Consider the following 20,228-nt stretch of genomic DNA (forward strand, 5'->3'; position numbering starts at 1 on the left):
TGAAACTTCACATTTAGTTGGACTTTGTCGTCATCTAGAGGTCTATTTTGGTATTACAGCTTGGTTTCAACCACAATCCCCACACAACCTACAGTTGAACACAAAAAAAAGTTATTTGACAAGTTTTATTTTTTTCCCCCACTCCGTCCTTTAGACAAATTCAAAGTTAAGAAAAGGCAACATGCAGGAGTAGCAGCACGTTTAAAATGCTAACATTTAAAATAATCAAACATGTGCAAGACAAAACTGAGAAACTTAAGGGGGGGTAAGAAACATTTCCAAGCTTGAGGTAGAGTTCACATTTGAACCACAAAATTAAAAAAAAAAAGTCAATAGGTGTGGATAAAAGGCCAAGTTAAAGAAAATATTAGTCTTATTGTCGCTGATCCACAGACAACGGTGCTTTACCCAGTGGTGTTCTCTTGTAATATACTGCCTATTGACTAGCCTACTTTTCCTCTGTGTAATGACTTCTTTGGTAGCACTTTATTTTACACTATATCGTTCATAAAGTCAGTTACACTAACAGTAGTAACCCATAACTAACTTATAAAAAAACTTTAGCACCACTAGTTACTACTATTATCTCAACTCATTGACAATTGTTTCATTTCTTGATATAAGCACCATAGGGTATCTATAACAACCATGGAGTCTATTTACATGGCAGTCCCCATGTGAAAACAGATAAGGTGTCTACATGGCTTTTCTTCTGCAAGACAGAATCCATTACTAGATCCATAAAACCACTGATAATACTCATACCAGTGTCTGAGTATTGTTCACCCATAGACAGGTTCAAGTTATTTTTTCAGACCTACATTGACTCCTGTAGCCAAACTGTTGCACAATGCAAGGTGACGTAGTGTGGTGAAATGCATGCTAGGGCTGTTCCAAAGACGTCGCTGTGTTCTTGTGTGGATGCTCGGTTTATGATTTGCAAACTGATAAGCATTACAATATAAAAAAATATGATGAATAACAATAACATGCAAATTATAAAAGATTTAGTTAGCTTTTTTTGGGTTGCTATTACTTTTTAGTTATGGGGTGGAGGATGTTGACAAGGTTGCAGACAGACAAACACTGAGGCTGTGTACTTTAAAAATAGTTCATTGAGAGGAGAATAAATGTCTTCATAAAGAGGTGAAGGGACCATCCAGTACCCAACCATGACCCTATGGTTGGTGGCAGAGGTGGGATCCAAGGAGTGGTGCCCATGGAGCTAGTGCATGTCGAGAGGCTGCGAGTCAGTGGCAGGGGGCCAGTAACATCCGTCTGGGGGTCCAGAGGTTGGTTCATTTTCCATGGGTTGGGGGAAGTGTTTCAGTATGATGTGGGGGGGTGAGTTATATAATCTTCTGAAGGATGGAATTGGGCACATCTAGAGTCTCGTCCTTTACCAGGACGATGTCATAAGAGTCCAGATATTTCTCCAAACGATCCTCCACCTGCCAGGGAAGAGAGAAGAGTTACTATACAGATTGGCACAGACACGCACATAACCTCATACTTTCATATCAGTCACATCTTCAGACTATTAATATCCAGCAATTTAGTTGGTGATGGGAGCAGATAGTTGCTGACTGGCGATTTTGGGGGGGGGGGGGGGGTCATGGGTACCTTGTCGTTGAGGAAGCCGATCTTGAGGATGTTCTCCACATTGGGCACGCCGTCAGCCATGTTGAGGTCACCTAACGAGTCTCCCAACAGCACGATGTTGCAGTTGTCCTTCACCTGTTTGAAGTACTCCGTGTTGCGCAGGGCGCCGTCGTGCTTGTTGAACACATGGATCAGCTCTCCCTTGAAGCCCCTCAGCTCACCCTGAGAGAAGAAAAATACTTGACTTTAAATGGAACGGAGCCAACTGATGCGAATGCAATGCATCCACCCAGGCAGAACCATAGCTTTATTATCAGCTTTATCAACACTCAGAAACTCAGGCCTATCCTCAGCATGTAACCAAGCTCTCCGAGGGACAGGGGGGGACTTACATTCTCGTCGAAGTCCATGAAGTTGGACACCACCTTGACGTTGGGGTGGTAGACCCCCGCCTGGTGGATGATCTCCTCCAGGACGTCCCCCAGACCCGCTGAGAAGATGAACACGGGCACGTTGTGCTGCTGGAGCCTGTCAAAGAACGGCTCATAGCCCTCCCTGTGGGACAGACATGTAACCATTAGGACCACTCATAGCCCTCCCTGTGGGACAGACATGTAACCATTAGGACCACTCATAGCCCTCCCTGTGGGACAGAAATGTAACCATTAGGACCACTCATACAGCTTATATGAATGAAAATTATTCACAGGCAGAAATAAATGATAAATAATATTTCGTAGAGCTCGTGTTCATGAAGCGGCAATAACGGCCACTCTGGTTCAACTTGTGTCCTGAGCTGCTTTCTGTAGTTTAAATTATTTCAACATTTTCTATCAGGTCTTACCTCAGGCAGGCATCTGAGTCTCTCACCACCTCAGAGAGTTTGTCCTTCTGTAGCCTCTGCTCCACCAGTAATGTGTGGGACTTAAAATACCTGTCAACACACACACACAGTGTGCCTTAGCGAGAGCAATTGCGCGCGTGCGTGCATGTGTGTACGCGCGCATCTACTCACCATTCTACCATAAATGGATACTTCTCCTCCATCGTTAGATGGGGGTCGATCTCTATGGGGTAATATGTGTTCTTAAGCTCCAGTAACTAAAAGACAGACGTAAAATCAATTAGCGTTAACACATGCTAGTACATTTATGCTTTTGTGATGCCTACAAATACTATTACGCAATAGTAACCTAAAACAAACCTTTGTCCTACAATCTTCGGTGACAAGCTTGCAGTTGTCAATGATATCTGTGGAGAGGACGACTTTGGTCAGACGGACAGGCTGGAGACAGTCACAGGTAGGTAACTTATTTAGAATGCCAGTGAATGTTGAGCTGGTTTTATGTTGTACTTACTATGACAGGTGGGGCAGCGTTTGCCGTTGACTGCGAACCGGCTTAATGTCATGTCAAAGTCAGTGATGACCTAAAAACAAAACCAGGAGAGCCATGGAAGGGAGTCAGTGATAACTCTGGCCATCCTTCTGTCACCACAAGGTGTCACTGTTCATCCAATACAAACAGACCTTTTCTTTTAGCACACCCTTCCCCTCCTACTGTACCTGTAGTTTGGAGGCGCCACCCTTGATCATGCCACAGATGATCTGCTCCACCCGCTCTGGATCCCTCATGTGGACCGTGTTCTTCTCAAACTCTGGCATCTGAGAGATGGAGAGGATGAAAGACACAGAAAGAGATCGTTAAGTATGCTTCTAATATTACTTCTACAAAGTAGCATGTAACACCCATCACTGAATCGATAATATCACTTCAACTCAATCATTGAAAAGAATACCCCTCCGGAAGGGGAAGAGGACTCAATAAAAAAATAAAGTGTTGAGGTTAACTTGAGTTGGGCCCATGGTTAGTATTTGGTGGGGCGCAGGTCGAGTTTAAAAAAAGGTCACCATTTTCTGGGCCAAGGTAAGAGGAGCCAGGAGTAGACTAACTGGATATCACAACACCCCTCTCCCCTCGTGCCCCAGCCCCCATCTCCCCAGGGCCAGAGCAGTGGAACAGCTGATGTTATGGCTCCTTCCGTACATAACTGATCACCACCCAAACAAGCCCCAGGCCAGGAGGGAGGAGACCTGAACCACTAACAACTTCCAGGGCTGCAGACACCAATATTTTCTATTCAATCTTAGCTACTTGACTTGGTGGTCTAACGATCAGGCAATGAACTAGGTTCAGGTGAAGAAATGAGAGAGATCTATAGCTCCGTTGAAGCCCTGTTGACATGTCAGGGCAGGAATGCAACAACCATGAATATAACCTCCAGCTGGTGCGTGCACACACTTTTCTCCCCTTGAGTGTATTTTTAAGGTTGCTAATAAAGGCCAACCTTAACTGATGGGGTGGAGCTGGGGAAGATAGGGGGTCTAAACTAGAGGTCGACCGATTAATCAGCATGGCCGATTTCAAGTTTTCATAACAAAAATCAGTAATCAGCATTTTTGGACACCGATTACATTGCATTCCACGAGGAGACTGCATGGCAGGCTGACTACCTGTTATGAGAGTGCAGCAAGGAGCCAAGGTAAGTTGCTAGCTAGCATTAAACTTATCTTATAAAAAAAAAAACAATCTTCACATAATCACTAGTTAACCTAGTAATATCAACCATGTGTAGTTAACTAGCTTGTCCCGCGTTGCATATAATCGAATCACAGCCTACTTCGCCAAACGGGTGATGTTTTAAAAAGCACAATCGTTGCATGAATGTACCTAATCATAAACAGCAATGCCTTTCTTAAAATCAATACACAGAAGTATACTGCTCAAAAAAATAAAGGGAACACTAAAATAACACATCCTAGATCTGAATGAAATAATCTTATTAAATACTTTTTTCTTTATAGTTGAATGTGCTGACAAAAATCACAAAAATAAATCAATGGAAATCCAATTTATCAACCCATGGAGGTCTGGATTTGGAGTCACACTCAAAATTAAAGTGGAAAACCACACTACAGGCTGATCCAACTGATGTGATGTCCTTAAAACAAGTCAAAATGAGGCTCAGTAGTGTGTGTGGCCTCCATGTGCCTGTATGACCTCCCTACAATGCCTGGGCATGCTCCTGATGAGGTGGCGGATGGTCTCCTGAGGGATCTCCTCCTGAGGGATCTCCTGCAAAATGACCTCCAGCAGGCCACAAATGTGCATGTGTCTGCTCAAACGGTCAGAAACTGACTCCATGAGGGTGGTATGAGGGCCCGACGTCCACAGGTGGGGGTTGTGCTTACAGCCCAACACCGTGCAGGACGTTTGGCATTTGCCAGAGAACACCAAGATTGGCAAATTCGCCACTGGCGCCCTGTGCTCTTCACAGATGAAAGCAGGTTCACACTGAGCACGTGACAGATGTGACAGTCTGGAGACGCCGTGGAGAACGTTCTGCTGCCTGCAACATCCTCCAGCATGACCGGTTTGGCGGTGGGTCAGTCATGGTGTGGGGTGGCATTTCTTGTGGGGGCCACACAGCCCTCCATGTGCTCGCCAGAGGTAGCCTGACTGCCATTAGGTACCGAGATGAGATCCTCAGACCCCTTGTGAGACCATATGCTGGTGCGGTTGGCCCTGGGTTCCTCCTAATGCAAGACAATGCTAGACCTCATGTGGCTGGAGTGTGTCAGCAGTTCCTGCAAGAGGAAGGCATTGATGCTATGGACTGGCCCGCCCGTTCCCCAGACCTGAATCCAATTGAGCACATATGGGACATCATGTCTCGCTCCATCCACCAACGCCACATTGCACCACAGACTGTCCAGGAGTTGGCGGATGCTTTAGTCCAGGTCTGGGAGGAGATCCCTCAGGAGACCATCCGCCACCTCATCAGGAGCATGCCCAGGCATTGTAGGGAGGTCATACAGGCACGTGGAGGCCACACACACTACTGAGCCTCATTTTGACTTGTTTTAAGGACATTACATCAAAGTTGGATCAGCCTGTAGTATGGTTTTCCACTTCAATTTTGAGTGTGACTCCAAATCCAGACCTCCATGGGTTGATAAATTGGATTTCCATTGATTATTTTTGTGTGATTTTGTTGTCAGCACATTCAACTATGTAAAGAAAAAAGTATTTAATAAGATTATTTCATTCATTCAGATCTAGGATGTGTTATTTTAGTGTTCCCTTTATTTTTTGGAGCAGTGTATATAAAATCGGCATCAGCTTTTTTTGGTCCACCAATAAATCGGTATTGAAAGATCAGTCGGTCGACTTCTAGTGTAAACTAGATACCTGGGTATTCTTTCACCAGAGTGTGTGCCACTATGGAAATAGCCCACATCCCATGAACAAACTTCGTACACACACACATCAAAGTGGTATGCAACAGCGTACCGAGACTGTTCTGTGGTATCAGCGTCCAAGGTTATGACTGAGATGTGGGTTGAAGTTGGGAACCCCTTCACCCCCCTTCTTACAACCCTCTCACTCCACTTAATGTAATACACTGGGGGCTCAGGACTCTTCCCTTACAGATTTACATCCCTGATCCATGGAACAGAACACCCTCTCCTTTAGTACATTTGAGTTGTTTACTCAATGTCATGTGTCGCTGTCTCCTAAGAAATACACCGTTCCAGATATAGGCTACATTGACAACATTCTTTGGTCTTAAACACACTGAGACGACACCTTTGTAACTCATTCTTGAATATTAGATATAAACTTAGCGGGAAGGGAGAGCAGAATCCACACTCATAGCGCCGAATACCAGTCATACCCATTTACATCTATCAATTATTAACACACCCTCCTCTAATATTTTACAGTATAGACTACATAACTATCCATGAATTCCCATCTTCTTCCATGCATTCAGTACATCTTTTCTCCAACACATGAACGTTAAATAAAATATAATTTGCAGCCTAGTCATTTTCTGATCCTCCAGAGCAATTTGAAGCTGGTGCTAACCAGCAGGGCTCTGACCAGCAGGGCTCTGACCAGCAGGGCTCTGACCAGCAGGGCTCTGACCAGCAGCACACACACTTACCTTTTCCTCTGGTCTTGCACAAAACAAGTGAAGGGAGTGAAGAAAAGGTTCTGTCGGCAGAGGGCTTATATAGGCAACGCAAGAGGGGGCGTCACCTAAAATAGATTGGCTCAGATATGCCCCTCCCCTTTGTAAGAGGCATGACAAGCACACTGACACGCAAATTAACAACTCACACACAGCTTCAATGTGTCATAAACACATGACAAAGATTAAATTAACATGTCTTAAAAAACACAAGTAGATGAGCGGTAACATGGAATAGCCCCATGGCAGTAGTTTACCTTTGACCCGTTAGCTTTTAAGAGGTACTGTAACTGGAATCCATTACAATCACATGATGCAACAGAACCAGCCCTCCCACTTGTCTGGATTATTGACAGGCCAGGGATGAAAAACTGAGGTGGATTTCTCCAGCGCTGAGCACGCACACATTTCAAGACCCCTACCCCAAACATTGTGTGTGCATGGCTATGGAATACCCAGGGTCTAAGGGTCATGGTTCATCCACTCTGCTCTCCACCAATGAGAAGCCATCTGAGTTTTTTTTCTGTAGGTTATATGCCGCGTTCACATGCTAGTCGAAACTCTGACATTTCTAACTTGCTGATTTGTTGAACGAGGCACGTGTATAACTAAAACAAATTAGCAAGTCGGAAATGTCAGTTGCGAATAGCACGTGAGCATGGCAATATGTAAGAGCTCGTCAGTGTTAGGAGTCAGTCATTACTTATGCCTAGCACATAGCATGCTTAGGACTTGAGAATCCCTACCTCAGCTGCAGGGTCACATACCACCTTTCAGTAGGCCTAACTCAGGCAGAGAGTTCTAATCGCATCTCACCAAACTAAGACACACACACACACACACACACACACACACACACACACACACACACACACACACCTATCCAATCAACATTGAGCAAATAACTATACAACGTAAGGGCTGGCCAATCATTCAGGTCTACATTTTTTCTAGACATTTAAAATGACAAGGATATACAAGACAAAAAAATTCCCCCATAAATAGGCTAGGCCTTCATTTTCAACAATCCTTGGAAAACTGTCAAACAGCCGATGTTGAAAGGGAGTCCATTGGTGATTCTGCCTCACCCAAATAATTTTTTTTTGGGGGGGGGGGGGGGAACAGCATTTAAAACCCATTGTCAGTTTGTAACTTTTTCAACACCCGTGAAAGTGCTGGCTCAACATTCCTTTCTACAGCGGAGCGTGTCTCGTCCTCACCCCCAGCCTTGTTCACTAGAGTCAAAGGTTACAGAGGACACAGGGCTGGAGTTAATTTGTAGTAGTCTGCATTCAGTCTACCATCAGCCATCGGGCAACAGAGTGGAAGAGGTGCTTTGAGGCATTTCAATTTACCTGTGCATTTGTGACAGCATTATGCCTACACAGATATAGGGAAGAGAGGTTATATTGGGTGAATCAGTTAATGTAAGATAATCTACTGAACATTTCTGCAGCAAATGTAAATAAAAAGACCTATGGGGAACAAGGGCAGAAGAGAAAAAAAATACATTAATAAGGGCATGCTGCTGACAACAGTTTAGTTCAAGAGTTTTGACTTTGAGCCAAAATGGTGACTACCATGCAGGCTTGGACACTCATTTCCCTAGAACAGCATTCTGATAAGCTGCGTGTGCTGCTCTGTGATTAAAGTAAGGCTGTGGTTGGGCCCGATTTAGTTTGGCAAAGTATCATCCACATTGCCACAGAACATTTCACGATAGCTTAATAACATGCTCATTAAAATGCATTTCTCTTAAAACCTGTAGTGCCCACTGAAAAACCTAAAATAGTATTGGCTCTGGGGTGGAGTAGAAATTGTCCTATTAGAGGTCTGCCCCATTGAAAGAAAGTCTGTAAGAGAAACAGACAGATCCCCTTGGCCCTATACTCCACGCCTCATAAATATGAATAAGTAGACAGTGTCTGCTCTAAGAGCTCTTCAGCTAACAATATCACCACAGGCACAGTCCGCTCTGTCGTAGATAAACTCCCTCTCGACAAAGGTTGTAACTCTGTTGTCCCTGGATAAGCCTACCATGTCACAGGAGAAGCCAGAGAGAACATTTCGTGACCTCAGCCAAACAAGAACACTAATCCGGCAATAAACGCCTGTACTCTATTATGTCAGCCACCATTCCTTGGACTTTTTAAGCTTAGACTTTGTTAAGCGACTTAACCACATTGTAGTGGCGATTCCCTATGAAAAGCCACTGGCACAGGAGAGAGCTGTCCATAACACATCTACAAAAATCAGCTTTCCAAATGTTACTCTTTTTGGGTTAAGATCCCATTTACTGCACATATAAATAGCTCCAATACACATATAGAATGGATCTCTACCTTTTTCTAGGCTGTATGTGATACGGTAACTCTATGTGCCAAACCTTCCTAGTCACCTGTGCCAACCCTTCCTAGTCACCTGTGCCAGCTAACCACACACACTTCTAGTGTACAAAACAAGTAAAAATAACCCTTGACAGACACACACAACACAAAAACAGACCAAAACGGCTCACACTGTATAGGCCTAACCATCATGTAAAGACACTGGTTCTATGCTGGAGTCAAAGTAATACTTTGAAAGTAATACAGAAAGAGTAGTAGTATCATGAAAATACTATTTGCATTCGCCCCCACGCTGCTGCTACCCTATTTATTATCTATGCGTAGTCACGATAATACCTCTACCTACATGTACATTTTACTTCAACTAACCGGTACCCTCTGTATATAGTTTCAATATTGTTGTTTTACTGCTGCCCTTTAATTATTTGTTACTTTATGTATTTTCTTAAAACTGCATTGTTGGTTAAGGGCTTGTAAGTAAGCATTTCACTGTAAGGTCTACACCGGTATTCGGCACGTGACAAATTCAATTTGAAAATTTAACACCATAATACTCCATAGAAGATGGAGTATCAATATTTTTCTGAAACAGCTACACAGATCAAACTGAAAAAGATGTCTAATATGAAGTAAAACAGTTCAGCTCTGAGTAAGACTGGCAAACAATCTCCCCATGGAGAAAGTGGAGTGAATGTGTTTATTAGCTTGAGAGCAAGCATGAAGAATTACAAGTGTTGTTCTTATCTGCCATCTAGTGGCCAATGAAGTTCAATACATGAGACCATTTCAATCCCAACTCAGCAAAAAAAGAAACATCCCTTTTTCAGGACCCTGTCTTTCAAAGATAACTCGTAGATCTTCATTGTAAACAATTCATGAACATGCACCTGTGGAACGTAACAGCTTACAGACAGTAGGCAATAAAGGTCACAGTTATGAAAACTTAAGACACTAAAGAGGCCTTTCTACTGACTCTGAAAAACAACAAAAGAAAGATGCCCAGGGTCCCTGCTCATCAGTGTGAACGTGCCTTAGGCATGCTGCAAGGATGCATGAGGACTGCAGATGTGGCCAGGGCAATAAATTGCAATGTCTGTACTGTGAGACGCCCAAGACAGCGCTACAGGACGGACAGCTGATCGTCCTCGCAGTGGCAGACCACGTGTAACAACACCTGCACAGGATCGGTACAGCCAAACATCACACCTGCAGGACAGGTATAGTATGGCAACAACAACTGCCTGAGTTACACCAGGAACGCACAATCCCTCCATCAGTGCTCAGACTGTCCACAATAGGCTGAGAGAGGCTGACTGAGGGCTTGTAGGCCTGTTGTCTGGTGAGGACCTGCCTTACATCACCGGCAAAAACGTAGCCTATGGGCACAAACTAGAGGTCAACCGATTATGATTTTTCAACGGCGATACCGATTATTGGAGGACCAAAAAAAGTTGATAGCGAATAGTCGGCCGATTATTTGTAATAATGACAATTACAACAATGCTGAACGAACACTTATTAACTTATTATACATAAATAAAATCTATTTGGTTTAAATCATGCAAAAACAGTGTTGGAGAAGAAAGTAAAAGTGCAATATGTGCCATGTAAAAAAGCTAACGTTTAAGTTCCTTGGTGGTTCCTTTTAACATGAGTTTTCAATATTCCCAGGTAAGAAGTTTTAGGTTGTAGTTATAGGAATATTTCTCTATACCATTTGCATTTCATATACCTTTGACTATTGGATGTTCTTATAGGCACTTTAGTATTGCCAGTGTAACAGTATAGCTTCCGTCCCTCTCCTCGCCCCTACCTGGGCTCGAACCAGGGACACATCGACAACAGCCACCCTCGAAGCATCGTTACCCATCGCTCCACAAAAGCTGCAGCCCTTGCAGAGCAACGGAAACAACTACTTCAAGGTCTCAGAGCGAGTGACGTTGCCGATTGAAAAGCTATTAGCGCGCACCCCGCTAACTAGCTAGCCATTTCACATTGGTTACACCAGCCTAACCTCAGGAGTTGATAGACATTGAGTCATAAACAGCTCAATGCTTGAAGCACAGCAAAGAGCTGCTGACAAATACACAAAAGTGCTGTTTGAATGAATGCTTACGAGCCTGCTGCTGCCTACCACCGCTCAGTCAGACAGCTCTATCAAATCATAGACTTAATTATAATATAATAACACAGAAATACAAGCCTTCATTAATATGGTCAAATCAGGAAACTATCATTTCGAAAACAAAACGTTTATTCTTTCAGTGAAATACAGAAACGTTCCATATTTTATCTAACGGGTGGCATCCCCAAGTCTAAATATTGCTGTTACATTGCACAACCTTCAATGTTATGTCATAATTATGTACAATTCTGGCAAATTAATTACGGTCTTTGTTAGGAAGAAATGGTCTTCACACAGTTCCCAACGAGCCAGGCAGCCCAAACTGCTGCATATACCCTGACTCTGCTTGCACAGAGCGCAAGAGAAGTGACAATTTCCCTAGTTAAAAGAAATTCATGCTAGCAGGCAATATTAACTAAAGATGCAGGTTTAAAAATAGCCACAAGACTCCTGAACAGGTAATCAAATAGCTACTACTAACCATATCTACATACTACCTCAATCAGCCTGACTAACCGGTGTCTGTATGAACCCTCGCAACTTTTATTGCCTGTCTTTTTACTGTTGTTTTATTTCTTTACCTACCCATTGTTCACCTAATACCTTTTTTGCACTATTGGTTGGAGCCTGTAAGTAAGAATTTCACTGTAAGGTCTACACCTGTTGTATTCAGCGCACGTGACAAATAAACTTTGATTTTAAAGGCATTAATGTTTAGGTACACATTGGTTCAACGACAGTGCTTTTTTCGCAAATGCGGTTGTTAAATCATCACCCGTTTGGCGAAGTAGGCTGTGATTTGATGATAAATTAACAGGCACCGCATCGATTATATGCAACGCAGGACAAGCTAGATAAACTAGTAATATCATCAACCATGTGTAGTTAACTAGTGATTATGTTAAGATTGATTGTTTTTCTAAGATAAGTTTAATTCTAGCGAGTAACTTACCTTGGCTTCTTGCTGCACTCGCGAAACAGGTGGTCAGCCTGCCACACAGTCTCCTCGTGGAATGCAATGTAATAGGCCACAATCGGTGTCAAAAAATGCCGATTGTTATGAAAACTTTAAAGCGGCCCCAATTAAAATCGGCCATTCCGATTAATCGGTCGACCACAAGCACAAACCCACCGTCGCTGGACCAGACAGGACTGGCAAAAAGGTGCTCTTCACTGACGAGTCGCGGTTTTGTCTCACCAGGGATGATGGTCGGAGTCGCGTTTATCGTCGAAGGAATGAGCGTTACACCGAGGCCTGTACTCTGGAGTGGGATCGATTTAGAGGTGGAGGGTCCGCCATGGTCTGGGGCGGTGTTTCACAGCATCATCGGATTGAGCTTGTTGTCATTGCAGGCAATCTCAACGCTGTGCGTTACAGGGAAGACATCCTCCTCCCTCATGTGGTATCCTTCCTGCAGGCTCATCCCGACATGACCTTCCTGCATGACAATGCCACCAGCCATACTGCTCATTCTGTGCGCGATTTCCTGCGAGACAGGAATGTCAGTGTTCTGCCATGGCCAGCGAAGAGCCCGGATCTCAATCCCATTGAGCACATCTGGGACCTGTTGGATCGGCAGGTGAGGGCTAGGGCTATTCCCCCCAGAAATGTCTGGGAACTTGCAGGTGCCTTGGTGGAAGAGTGGGGTAACATCTCACAGCAAGAACTGGCAAATATGATGCAGTCTATGAGGAGAAGATGCACTGCAGTACTTAATGCAGCTGGTGGCCACACCAGATACTGACTGTTACTTTTGACCCCCCCCCCCCCCTTCCCCCTCATTTGTTCAGGGACACATTATTCCATCTGTTAGTCACATGTCTGTGGAACTTGTTCAGTTTATGTCTCAGTTGTTGAATCTTATGTTCAGACAAATATTTACACATGTTAAGGTTGCTGAAAATCAACGCAGTTGACAGTGAGAGGACGTTTCATTTTTTGTTCTTTTGCCGAGTTTAGTAGATGCCTATCATCGACCAACAGGACACCACTGTGGGCTGGGTCATCAGGCTACATGAACACGCCTGCTACAACTGGATACTGTGGAGTGGATGTGTGTTTTTACAACAGTTGAGCCATCATCAAAAGCAGATGTCCTTCCCATTCTGGGGACAATGTAATAAAAAGCAGAGAGCAAAGGTTGCCTAAATAGAACCCCAGTCAGAAAGCAGGGAATAGAGCAGACAGCAGGTCATTCCTGGAAGAAGTTGTGTGTGAATGAATCAACACAATAAATGTCATGCCCACCCCTAGGCCTACCATCTAGGTTCTGTGAAACAGAATACCAAAAGGCATCTTCAGGACTAGAATATTGACATACACCAAGTACACTAAACATTAGGAACAACATCCTAATATTGAGTTTCACCTCCTTTTGGACTCTATAAAGGTGTCTAAAAAGTGTTCCACAGGGATGCTGGCCCATACTGACTCCAATGCTTCCCACAGTTGGGTCAAATTGGCTGGATGTCCTTTGGGTGGTGGACCATTCTTGATACACATGGGAAACTATTGAGCATGAAAATCCCAGCAGCATTGCAGTTTGACACAAACCTATCATACCCCGTTCAAAGGAACTTAAATCTTTTGGTCAATCCATGTCTCAAGGCTTAAAAATCCTTATTTAACCAGTCTCCTCCCCTTAATCTACACTGATGTGGATTTAATAAAATGACATCAATAAGGAATCATAGCATCACCTAGTCAGTCTGTCAAGGAAAGCGCAGGTGTTATTAATGTTTTGTATACTCAGTGGCTATGAATAATGCATATTCTGGTCCAGTTATCCTTGGACGTCTTTCTAGTGACATTCAGTACATATTTTGCACATTCTGAACATGGGTACGCTCGGTATAGTTTTGATCTTGACAGTTCCTAACCATTTAGCCATGCTTATATGGGTAAAATCCTGTAAATATAGGTATATGGAGGTCACCCTCTCTGCCGTCTGTAAAACAATGCTAAATTGTCTTCTGCACCGGTTAGTGATGTATCAGACAACGTAAGTGTCTGGCTGCCTGTGAGGTACAGATAGTCGAAGGCCTGTCTTTCACTATATCAAACAATGATTCTGCAACATTTCAGACACAATTGGCACTGTGATTGTTGTACTATGTAATAATTCAAACTATTGTTGTACTTTGTCTAAAAAGAAATGAACAAAAAAGATACTGTAGCAATTCTCGCTATATGAGCTATGTTACAATTGACACCAAGTGGGTTAACCCTATTGGTGTGCTACCTTTCACACCAGAGACCTTGGTTCACATCCCTGACCCGCAGTTCGCTACATTGGTATCAGAAGTAGGATGGCGGCCGTGAGGCCATCGGAACACGCTGCCCGGATGTGTGAGGGGGCCGAGAAGTCAAAGCACGGGGACGTGCCTTCCTGTTTTAAGGGGGGCAGTGTAGCGATCCTCACTATATGGCCACGTTACAATACCCATCAAGTGGGTTAATCTGATTGGCAGCGACCCAGGTTCACTTCCCTGCCCCACCATTCACTGAGATACATTTGTCATCTGATCCAGATAGTCACTAAATCTAACCAAGGCTGAGGCCCAACAGCTACACATAATGCTAACAGTTGTACCCTTTGATGGTAGGTTGTCTAAACATCAGTCTGAAAGAAGTCGCTGTAAAAAGATAAGTCTCTATAAACCTGAATGTTGAATACAATGATATTTAAAGCTGCAATATGTAACTTTCTGGGCAACACGTTCAAATTCACATAGAAAATGTGTTATAAATCTGTTAGTCATTCTCATTGAAAGCAAGTCTAAGAAGCGGTAGATATGTTCTGTGTGTGCTATTTCTATGCTTTCTGTTCTTGAGTTTAGTTTTTGCTTCTTTTTCCTTTCAGGTTTGTACACCAGCTTCAAATACTATATTTTTGGTTATGGAAAATATATATTTCACAGCAGTTTAGATGGTACAATGATTCTCTACACTATACTTGCTTTGTCACAAACTTAAATTAGACAAACTATTAGAATTTTAGTAACCAGAAAATGGCTGAGCGATTTCTGCATAGTGCATCTTTTAAAAATGACTTTACTGGTTGTCCTTGGTGTTAGTCCTTTTGGCGGTAGGAGGTGGAAACAGGGTTAACCACAGGAAAATGTTGTTTACCCAACTTTTTGCAGCGCCTGTAGGATCTCTTGCTTGTATTTTCCATATCCTGATGCATTTAACGTGATGCACAATATATAAACAATAGCGGAATGTAACCGAACTTTTGTCATTCAAAGCCCGTTCCTTCGCAAATAGCTGAAAGTGCTTGTGGAATTTGCCAGCTAATTGCTTGGTACAATGTTTGATCTGTGTTTAGGTTAAACTCGGCCATTGTTGACAAATTGGGCAAGTCCTGTGCTAATTATTTCAGCATTGAAAATACAAACCGACATACAGATCAGCGTACTGAAAGTCTGGTTAATGACACTACTCTGGATATTTTGTCTTAGATTATCTTCTATACATAAATCTGTGAACAGGTACGTTCAGATGAAGTTTATTATGATGGGACTGTTCGCAAAAAGTGAGCCTAACGTTACATGTTTAGAGACGAGAGTCTTCCACTCTCGGATTCGAAGTGACTAATAGATGGTAAGCTACATGTCCTAAAATTGAGAATGGAACTTACAGAAGCACAAGATTTATCTAGCAATGATGCTTGAGGACAAGCAATGTGAAAAGTAAAGCTCACACCTGACCTGTAAGTCCGTATTTTGACATACCAGTTGAAATTGTTTGATAGGCAGACTACTTTGGCTTAAAAACTTGTTTAGTTGTCATTTTGGAGAGGGGGCTCGAGGTTAGAGCAGAAAGGGGCTTACGTACGTACTCGGAAACAAACCACTGTACCTACATTCTTTCAACAAAAAATTACACTAGGACTAGCTAACAAACAGCGTCAGATTACTGTCATGTCACGATTTGACAGCTTTTCGTGACACCATGAACCTACCTAGCAAATAATGACCTCTAAACCACCCTTGCTATTTTTAGGAACATCCGCGACTGCGCAATGCACGCATGAACAGCACGCGCGAGTCCACTCACCATCTCGATGATCTTCGTTTTTTTTCCCGCTCTCTTCTTCTTGGCGAACATGTACTGGGCGAGAACCACACCTCCGAACAGGGCACATACACTGGCACTGGCCGCGGCACCGACTTTTACCACGGAAGTCTTGTCCATGGTTGTGCCGCTCCAAACAAACGATTCTAGTCCTTTCTTATATCAACATGGTCCCTCCCTCGAGTCGATTGGCGGCTGAGACTGACTACGTACGTACGTGCCCTCCTACCGCTACCAATCGTGTGAAAGCGGGGGGATGATCTGTATTTATACCCCCAAAAAATGATCATCCAGGGGTATTTCACCAAACGTACCCAAATATGTGTTGTCATTGTGTTGGTAACGCATAGAGTAAAATGCTATAATTGAGAAATTGATACACATTTTCAGTTTCGAATATTATTGATTTCGAATTAGTATGAACCAAGTCCATGGAAACGAGCCCCAACAAAACAGATGTTTGCCCATAAGTAATAAGAATACATTACTCATTACAATTAATTACATTAGTCATTACTATAGCCCAATAATATGATAGGGTGTCTGCCTGTATTTCGCAATATTTTAGTCTGCATTTCAGATATTGTCTGCACGTTTTACACAAGAAGGACTAATCAATTACAATGAACATTTCCCCCATCTGCTGACAAATTGACCACATTACCGAGCGCGTGCTAGACAGCGGGAGAATCTCAATCGTCTGCTCTCTCTTCGCCTCCTCCCTTCTCCAAACCCATTGGAAGGACCTCTGGTTTTTCCTCATCCAATTGGGTTTGAGAAGGCGAGGATAGAGGACTCGAGTAGTATGCAATATATATTCTACCTTTCACGATAGCAAACTCGTGACTTGAAAAGAGGCAAGGGGAAGTCAAAATGTTTGTTGATTCTGTCCCACAATTTGTAAATTGTTTAAATACTAGCCATATCTATAAGCAGGTTTCCATCCAACCATTTCATGTGGATGAATTAACTGCCTCATGAAAAATATCACGACCTGGCTGATGGAAATAGGATATGCCGGTACAATTGAATAAATGCCGACAGACAATTTGTTCGTTCGAAATGGTGGGATCTATTTGCGTTGATAAAATTAATTATGTGAGAAATTGCGGTGGAGATCTCTTTATGCGCAAATATTGATATACTAACGATCATATCGAAGTAAACTTGGAGTCACGCGATGATATGTTGTGTGGTCCCACTACGACTCGGGAAACCATGCAGTTTTAGGCTACAGATAAAAATAAATTATGAATTTAACAGGGTGGTGAGTGCACGTGATGAGCTTGATGCTCCTTTTCCAAACATATTGAGGGTCTTATTCTGGTGACATAATAATCTCATAATGTAGGTAGCCTGCACGCAGCTGTTGAGCAGTTGGCTGAAGCGGACGTGCCAAACCCAGAGTGGGCACATTTACGATATAACGCTAAAGTTTGACAAAACCATCGATAGAATTGAAAATGGAAACCCAGTGAACTTGTATTTTTCATTCGGTATATGGATATTTTACAATAAACGTTATGTCCACAACGTCATCACGCACAGGCTTTTATCCGCAATAAATCCTTTTCATGGAAACATCTCTGGTGGGAAAATGCGCATACTATTTTATGCAGATTTTAGAAGTTTCGCATTAAAATCTGTCGCAAATTGGATGGAAACCTACCTTGTGACTAAAAAGACGTTTCTCTTAGTCATATGGTTTTTGAAATACCTGTAATTAAATGCAAACACCAGAAAAATACTCTCAGGCACAGTTGAAGTTTCAGACAGTTGTTTTATAACATATTGAACAAAGTCTTGCACAAACAGAAGTAAACCAAATAGTTCAGTTTGAATAGTATGGATTTTATTGCAATTACTTTACATTTGCAGTCATGCTGTCTGATAGAAAACCATTTAAAACCAAGACTTTGTGGAAGAAGAATTAAGTTAGTGTGCAAATTCTTCTCTATGCTCTTCTACTGTCAAGCAACCCAGAAAAAAGCAGTGTCTTGTGACTCCCTGGAGCAGTGTTGCAGAGTTGGAATGCATGGGTACATTTTATGTTGAATAAATGTACAAAGAGGATATATATATATAAAAAAAGCTATGCAAATGTCTCTAGATGTAGCTGTAAATAAATAACAATAATATCCAGAAAGTTACATTAAGGTGCATATCGGACTCTTGACACACAGATGACATCATCTGTGTGTCAACATTGTCATAACGGTCATCACTGGACATAATCGCTACTCCACTTGACGGATCCCCTTTGCCTCCTCCACTTTCCGCAGGCTCTCATCCCACTGGGTGAACTGCTTGGACAGCAGGAACATCTGCCAAAGAGGTCAAGGTTCAAAGAATTTGGTGGGCCGGGCAGTTCATTCCATTAGCACAGACTAGACATTTCTCAGAGTTCAACATGACTTGACAGAAAACACAATCTAGGTAATTACTTTCAGCAACCACTCATTCTTATTCATCTAACCGAGGAGGTCAGGAGACAAGACAGCCAATGTACTCGACACAGTTTCACTAGCTAACCTCAGATACATTTTCCTCTGGCTTGAGTGTTATTTATTCACTTCAATCATTCCATTATTTGATATTATAATGAAGGAAAGGTACCATTTTGTTATACTCCTCAAACAGCTTCTTCACCTCTAGGGACTGGGCCTCAGTTTGGTCCTTTGGGAAAATGACAAGAATGGTGTCACTAAGATACTGTAATTCACAAAAGTCAATCTAGCGTGTCTTGTGAGGAAAGACAAAATCAAGAAAGGAGGGGGGGGGTCATACCTGCTCTTTGATGTGAATCTGAGACAAACGCTGTAGCTTGGTGGCATGCTCTGGCACATCTGTGAATAAGAACTTTACAATGAGTTGCATTCAACATAAACACTATTTATTAACCCATCATCACTTCACACAGACCATATTGTAATGGTACTTAAATTCCCTCGCACTGACCTCTGATGTAGTTGCTGTCCAATAGTGGCTGGAGGTTGCTGACCTGCTCCAGAAGGGTGGCCTGGGAAAGGAGGAAGTCTTCCTCTGTGGGGAGAAACAAGTGCATGAGTTTGAGACTGGAGGCACATATCCATACGCCAGAGGCCTACTCAATCACCATGATGCAGGACCAAATTTGGCAACATTTACTCACATATTTTAAATGAAAAACTCTTACCAGCAAGGATGAATTCCAGCTTCATGGCATCAGGAACAGTGATGTGGTCAGTGAACTGAGGGTCCAGATACTTCAGCAGATCCTCAACTGTACAAAGAACAAAGGTTATAGAATATATACTAGTTACTATGTGGGAAATATATTCACAATTGACCTTCCTTTGTGATTGTCCTGGTAATAATGTGTCCCATCCAAGTCACACAGTTGTGTTGTCTAAGATGTCACTCACTCTTTTTGTGTAGAATCTTCACTCGTTCCCTCTTATTTGCAGTGTTTGCAAGGGCGGACTGAACTCTGGAGAGGGAATCCGCGCACTAAGGAACAGAGTGCATTATATGATCAACTAAAAAGCGAAACTTGTGAAAATAAACCGTGTTATAGCCGTGCTGGCATTTAGTTATTTAGCTATCTAGTTAGCAATTACTCGCTCGACATTAAAATGTTGGATTGTAGCTAACTTAGTCGGAATGCCCTGGCATAGCTGTTCTTCACACATTTTCCATAATATTGATGTCTAAGCATTGATTGTAGAAAAACAGTCAGTGTGCAAAAAGGGCATTCGCTAGTTAGCTAGCTAGCCAACGCTAACAGCCAGTTGAATCGCTATTCTGCATTTTTAATATAAAATATTATTGTCAAACCTTCACGGGTTTCCCTCCCTTGTTCCTTTTTTCACCGTATATACGACTTTCCAGCGTCTCAAGACGCGTTTCGAGGTTATCAACTTCAAATTTCCTATCCATTCTTGATTCAGGGAGCACAACAATTGGATTTGGATTGTTGTAATGACGTCCAACAGGTGGCGACGCACAATTATTGCGTCATAGGAAAAAATCGACGGATCGTGAAAGGCGCCATATT

At 42.7% G+C, this 20,228-nt stretch overlaps 2 protein-coding genes across 3 annotated transcripts; both read right to left on the minus strand.

Annotated features, from left to right (window-relative positions):
• Window positions 1-111: 111 nt before the first annotated feature.
• On the minus strand, window positions 112-16,424 carry LOC106581194 (cytosolic 5'-nucleotidase 3). Of its 2 annotated transcripts, none has more exons than XM_014163095.2 (9): window positions 16,175-16,424; window positions 3,167-3,265; window positions 2,961-3,030; window positions 2,807-2,853; window positions 2,618-2,703; window positions 2,447-2,536; window positions 1,995-2,157; window positions 1,624-1,824; window positions 112-1,451 (listed from the first exon to the last, which is right to left on the minus strand). In XM_014163095.2, the coding sequence occupies exons 1-9, from the start codon at window positions 16,310-16,312 to the stop codon at window positions 1,350-1,352; spliced, it is 996 nt and encodes a 331-aa protein (XP_014018570.1). In that variant the 5' UTR covers window positions 16,313-16,424; the 3' UTR covers window positions 112-1,349. The 2 variants fall into 2 exon arrangements, with proteins under 2 accessions (XP_014018570.1, XP_014018578.1); XM_014163103.2 differs by lacking the exon at window positions 16,175-16,424 and adding an exon at window positions 6,613-6,772.
• A 1,598-nt stretch (window positions 16,425-18,022) lies between these two features.
• Window positions 18,023-20,187, minus strand: LOC106581185 (dynactin subunit 3). The gene is made up of 7 exons (XM_014163084.2): window positions 20,009-20,187; window positions 19,597-19,681; window positions 19,368-19,454; window positions 19,151-19,234; window positions 18,980-19,038; window positions 18,809-18,868; window positions 18,023-18,516 (listed from the first exon to the last, which is right to left on the minus strand). The coding sequence occupies exons 1-7, from the start codon at window positions 20,108-20,110 to the stop codon at window positions 18,430-18,432; spliced, it is 564 nt and encodes a 187-aa protein (XP_014018559.1). The 5' UTR covers window positions 20,111-20,187; the 3' UTR covers window positions 18,023-18,429.
• Window positions 20,188-20,228: the final 41 nt, after the last annotated feature.

This window comes from Salmo salar, chromosome ssa02, assembly GCF_905237065.1.
Source record: "Salmo salar chromosome ssa02, Ssal_v3.1, whole genome shotgun sequence".
In the NCBI taxonomy this organism is placed as follows: Eukaryota; Metazoa; Chordata; class Actinopteri; order Salmoniformes; family Salmonidae; genus Salmo; species Salmo salar.